General features: G+C 43.5%; 1 protein-coding gene across 1 annotated transcript in view; it reads right to left on the reverse strand.

Annotated features, from left to right (window-relative positions):
• Positions 1-2,289, reverse strand: part of LOC311235563 (5-hydroxytryptamine receptor 3C) — a gene marked incomplete at both ends in the record, with an annotated part of 31,606 nt that extends 29,317 nt beyond the window's left edge. The window contains 3 exons of the mRNA XM_084323031.1: positions 120-164; positions 925-1,085; positions 2,253-2,289. Coding sequence (XP_084179157.1) covers positions 120-164; positions 925-1,085; positions 2,253-2,289 — 243 coding nt within the window. The remainder of the gene's footprint in view (positions 1-119; positions 165-924; positions 1,086-2,252) is intronic.
• Between the last annotated feature and the right edge of the window lie 3,711 nt (positions 2,290-6,000).

Consider the following 6,000-nt stretch of genomic DNA (forward strand, 5'->3'; position numbering starts at 1 on the left):
TTACCAGCCACCACTAGGAGGATCAGAGAGTGTATTGAGTCAAAAGCAGTTGTTTTTACAGAAAGTTGAAATAATTGCGCAAATTGTAACATAGTAAAGATCCATTGAGAGGAACTCACAATTGACACCCATACGAAAGGAATGAAGGTCTGGGTTTTTTCGATCTATGAATTGAGCAACAGATACATCAGAAAGACTTATACAAACCATTTATATACAGTACTAAGTACAGATCAACAAATAAGCTGTAAGACGGTCAAAACACACAAATTTCACAGGCAAAGCACAAATCCGCAATAGCTATGTGCATGCATCCACACATGCATGCATTCACACACACACACACACACACACATGTTTGGCAAAATAATATGAATTTGAATACCGATGCTGTAAAGCTTTTCTTTACATTTGTAATGTTTTGTAAACATTGGCTGAAGAATTATCAGTGTTTTTGAGTATTGAGTATTGATGAGTAATAAAAGGCTTATTTTCCATCGACAACTACGACATGCATATTCAAATATTGGAAATTGGATTGATTGGAATTTTAAAGGGGAAATCTATTTTAAAACATAATTTACATTGTGATATTCCAGTGATCTTCAACAGTTAGGCCACAACTTTCTCCATAAGCTGGAAATCAGAGTATCAAGACTTGGGTCTCTGATGTCATCGTGACCCTTTTTTTGCGATGACATCATCACTACAGTCTCCGTTGCTCAGTTTAAGGGGAGACTTCACAAATCAAAACTGAGCTATACCATATTATAGAATTAACATGTGAATCATATTCTAGGGTGGATTTTCTCTTCAAAGTTTTTGTCTCATGTCTTTCACTCTCGATAACTTTAGAACACACAAAGATGTACAGTACATGTGCACATGTAGTGTTACTGTAGCTAATACAGGTATATCACTTACCACACCAAGAATGGCATAGAGTAACATGTCTAGTTTCACTACGGTGAGGTGTGTATGGTCCTTAACAGGTCGCGCCGATGTAAAAACTTCATTCGTTCTGGTCAGGTTCAGGTGATGTATAACGTCCTGGTAACTACACACCCTGTCAGTCGAAACTCCATCTAGGGGTAAAAATTTACAGATTTCTTACAGAAAGTCTAACAAAAACAATTTTCTAGCACTTGTGGACCTCAGCTCTGTGCCCTCAACCCGGAACCACCGTTCACTTCACTTCACTTTAGGCCCTGTGTTTCCTGTGTACTTGATGTACGACTTGTACTTGTACTGTACAACAATTATCCTACTTCTACTCCAGTACATAGAATCCTTGTTACCTTCAGAAAGGTTTTAGCATACCAGTCATCATCAGTTAATCGAAGATGGAAACTCTTGACTGGTAACGGTAAGAAAGACTTTCAATTGAAAATAGAAATGCCACTTCTTTAGTTTACTGTTGCTAGCAATGTGCATACTAAGCTGATACCAAGAACCGATCCTATCCATTACTTTTACGGAACAATGAATATACTAACTCACATTATTTGGAGTTATTGGATAGAAATAACGTACATTATTTTTCTCTATTAGAGACTTCTAACATTCTTCATGTGTCATACAGTAAATGCAGGAAATCCAGTTCCTTTGCATGTATTTCTGATATGTTACATGTGGCTCATAGCATTGGATTCTACTTTTACCTCATTCAGCGGTTTGTGTCAAAGTGTTGATATCTTGGATTACCTGCTTCTCACCGGCATACATATGAACTACAGGGAAATAAACTACCTCATACACACCTCACACAGAAGTCAAGTCAGGTCAAGTCAAGTCAAGTCAAGTCAAGTCAAGTCAAGTCAAGTCAAGTCAAGTCAAGTCAAGTCAGGTCAGGTCAAGTCAAGTCAAGTCAAGTCAAGTCAAGTTTATTTGATATAGCACATTTCATAGGACAGGTGTAGACTCAATGTGCTTCAAGAATAGGCAAAGATACCATATGCCAAAAAGAAATAACAAGATGAGAATGCATTACTTAGGATACCCTATGTATACATTTTGAATTTATTCTGGATATATAGTGAGGAGACTTTTACTTGATGATCTAAGCCAAGGGATCTAACCGAACGCATCATAACACGTGTGTGTGTGTGTGTGTGTGTGTGTGTGTGTGTGTGTGTGTGTGTGTGTGTGTGTGTGTGTGTGTGTGTGTGTGTGTGTGTGTGTGTGCGTGTCCGTGCGTGCGTGCGTGCGTGCGTGCGTGTGTGTGTGTGTGTGTGTGTGTGTGTGTATCTTACCTGTGAGGAAGAGCAGTAAGATGAAACCAGCACACATCATAGCTGAGTCCATTAGAGTGCATGGGGTCAGAGGCACCAGTGTGGTGAACAAGTGTCACTACCTCTGACTCCTCTGTGCTACCTGACTGTGTGGTCAGGGCTGCTCTGCTACGACGACTGGGATGTGGGCTCACAATGTAGTGCCGGCTAGAACGAATGACAACAACGCCACCATTTGATCTTGATGGTCATCCGTCTGACAGGCGCCTGATAAGAGCGGTTCCGCCCACATTGAACATCACGGGCTATTGTTATTGGGTTACAAGGGAGGAGTGATGAGGACAGTTGGAAGGGGGGGACAGGGGCAAGGGGACATTATATTGAGTTTATGCTTGATTATAGAGGATGGTGAGAGTGAGTATGATTGGTTTAAACTTTAGACTGAGTGACAGATGGGCCTTATCTGTGATGGGGGGCTGAGGCAGGCAGGAGGAAAGGATCTGTCTGTCTGCATTTAGGGTTAATGTCAACAGATCATGTCACCACCCCCTCAGAATCAGCAGTAAAAGATGTGATGCTCGGGGGTTGACCTCAGGTCAGTGTGTGTGTCTGTTTGTGTCTCTGTGACCGTCTATCCACTCCTCCTAGCTAAGATTTCATTCTGACAATTTACAGTTTCAAGTTATAGCTATTAACCATCCCTTTATCCAGTACAATAACAACAATAAGTGTTCTGAGAAACACAAATTTGATTACCGCAGAGGCTTACTGTAAAAACCATGTTAATTACATGATGCAGACTGCTCCCATTAAAACCCACTCAGTCGCATCTTCAGCTCTCAGTAGCATACACTAGAGGCTAATATGTGTGTGTGTGTGTGTGTGTGTGTGTGTAGGTGTGTGTGTGTGTGTGTGTGTGTGTGTGTGTGTGTGTGTGTGTGTGTGTGTGTGTGTGTGTGTGTGTGTGTGCGTGCGTGCGTGCGTGCGTGCGTGCGTGCATGCGTGCGTGCGTGCGTGTGTGTGTTTCAGTTTGGTTAGTGGACGCCAGTGCTCTAGATTGTCTTGGCTCTTAGAGTATCGCGTATCGATTAGTGATGATGATTGAAATGATTTATTAGGAAAAAAACCTTGAGATGTAGCATCTCGTTTTCAAGGGGCTCCTAAAATGTGAACCGATCAGGGCGCCCCAGTGGCGAACCACATAGCGCGCTCAGCCGCGACACGGGCGACCCGGGTTCGATTCCCGAACCCGTCGTTATTTCCCGAATGTCTTCCCCCCACTCTGTCTCCCATTCCTCCCCTGTCTTTCCCTACTGGACTGCCCAGTAGAAATAAAGCGATAAAAACAAAAAAGAAATCTTAAAAAAGAAAAAAATGTGAACCGATCAAATCAAATGTATTTGTACGGCCCGACAACACACGTTAATGTCCCCATGGGCCGGACAAGTCTTCTTTAAACAAGTCAAGAAGAAACATCACAATAAAGCAAGAACAAAACAAAAACAGTCCAAAAAATGTAAAATGAATAGATGAATGCAACACTCCCAGACGAATGGGAGTGGAAAAGGTAAGGAAAAACTCACTAAAAACCTAGCAATAGGAAAAAAGCACCACAGGCAATGTGGAGGGGAGAAACCTTAGAAGGGATGTTCAAGGGGGGATCTCCCTTCTTAGATGTCGTGATAGGAGTGTTGCTATAAAACAAGTAATGTTGCTATAAAACAATGTGATGTGATGTGAAGTTCATGAATGATGCGATTCTTTTGAGCGGCTCTTTGGTATGAACGAAGGGAACCGAGTCATACTTGGTGGGAGCCATAACACATTTCATACAGAGGGTGGAATTACAAAATCTGCAACGTTGTTATCATTCACTTCACTCTCTCTCTCAATTCAAGCTCAAAATACTGAGTTCCTTTTCATCAGAAATTGCAACCATTGCAACAGTGTTTTTTTGTCTTTAAATGTAATAACGAATTGGGGACGTTTTTGGGGACAGGATATGGTCGAGGACAGATGACTTAATTAAGGGAATGTCCCCGACGTCTTAATATAGACCTATTGTAACGATTGGGGGTGATGATGAAGGTGAGAACACAGTATGCAGAGACGAAGGGTGATGCTTAGCTGTCAGTGATGGGGGTGGAGGACGACTTGGTGGCCTGGATCTTCAACTACCTCACTGGCAGACCACAGTCTGTCAAACTGCAGGGGTGCCACTCCGACGTGCTGATCTGCAACACTGGAGCCCCCCAGGGAACTGTATTGGCACCCTTTTTATTCACCCTGTACACCTCAGACTTCCGCTTCAGCTCCGGGAACTGCCATCTCCAAAAGTTTTCTGACGACTCCTCCATCGTTACAGGGGGATACATCACCAACGACAACGAGGAGGAGTACAGAGCTGTGGTGGAGAGCTTCACAGAGTGGAGCAAGGAAAACCACCTACAGCTCAACATCAGCAAGACGAAGGAGATGGTGGTGGACCATCGGCGGAGCAAGAGGAAGCCCCCAACTCCCATCATCATCCAGGGGGTGGAGGTGGAAAGGGTGGAGAATTACAAATTCCCGGGTGTTCTCATGAACAACAAACTGGACTGGACGGACAACACCGAGGCCCTCTACAGGAAGGGACAAAGCAGACTGTTCTTCCTGAGAGGGCTCAGGTCTTTTAATGTCTGCAGCAAACTGCTGCAGATGTTCTACCAGTCTGTGGTGGCGGGTGCCCTCTTTTTCACTGTGGTATGCTGGGGGGGCAACACCAACACAGACAAAATAAACAAACTGGTAAAAAAAAAAGCAAGCTCTGTGGTGGGAGCGGACCTGGACAGTCTGGAGGTGGTGGCAGAGGGGAGGACGAGGAGGAAGCTGCATGCTATCCTTGAGAACTCCTGCCACCCCCTCTATGATGAGCTGACTGCAATGCGGTCCACGTTTAGCTGCACAGACTCATCCCCCCCCGACATACCACAAAGCGATTTGGGCAGTTCTTTATGCCGGTGGCAATCAGGCTCCACAACCAAGCAGGGCCAGGACGGGCTAACTGCTGTGAACTGGAGGAGCTGGGTTGTGGACTGTAACAAATTAATTTAATTATTTAACAACACATTCATGATTGGACTTGTTTCTTTTTCACCACTTTTTTTAGCTCTTTTTAGTCCTATTTTAGCCATTTTTATCCCTGTATACTTGTCCATCTTGTTTTTATATTTATGTATGTTATGTATAAACTGTTTTTTAATTGCTGTTTTTAAATTGCTGTTACGCTGCTTATGCTGTAAAGGACATCTTAATCTCCCCTCGGGGATAAATAAAGGTTTTCAATTGACAGGACATAGGCACCACACAGGCACGATACGGGAACAACGCGGGGACAATGACGCCACAACAATCCAAACAAACCACAAGCAATAAATACTGACACTAATTAACACTGATTAATAATGGAAAACAGCTGGGGGAAGAAGGCACTAGAACTAATACAATAATCAACAATACTGGAACAAGGACTAGGCTAATACAAAACACAGAATCAAAATGCCAACACAGATAACACCTAAACAGACAACACTTGTAACAAAGACACTAATTGCCACAACAGAATGTTATTAATATGATCAAGCAGGGTCAATGTTGACTGCAGCTTCTGCAGGTGACCGCTAGATGGCGGTATGACACTGGGGCATTGATTCTCCCAGACCTGAGCTGGTCTGGAAGTGTAACAGTACCCCCCCCCCCCCCCCGAAAGGGGGGCTTCCAGACCCCCGAG

This window comes from Notolepis coatsorum (assembly GCF_963971535.1).
Source record: "Notolepis coatsorum genome assembly, chromosome: 10".
Classification (NCBI taxonomy): Eukaryota; Metazoa; Chordata; class Actinopteri; order Aulopiformes; family Paralepididae; genus Notolepis; species Notolepis coatsorum.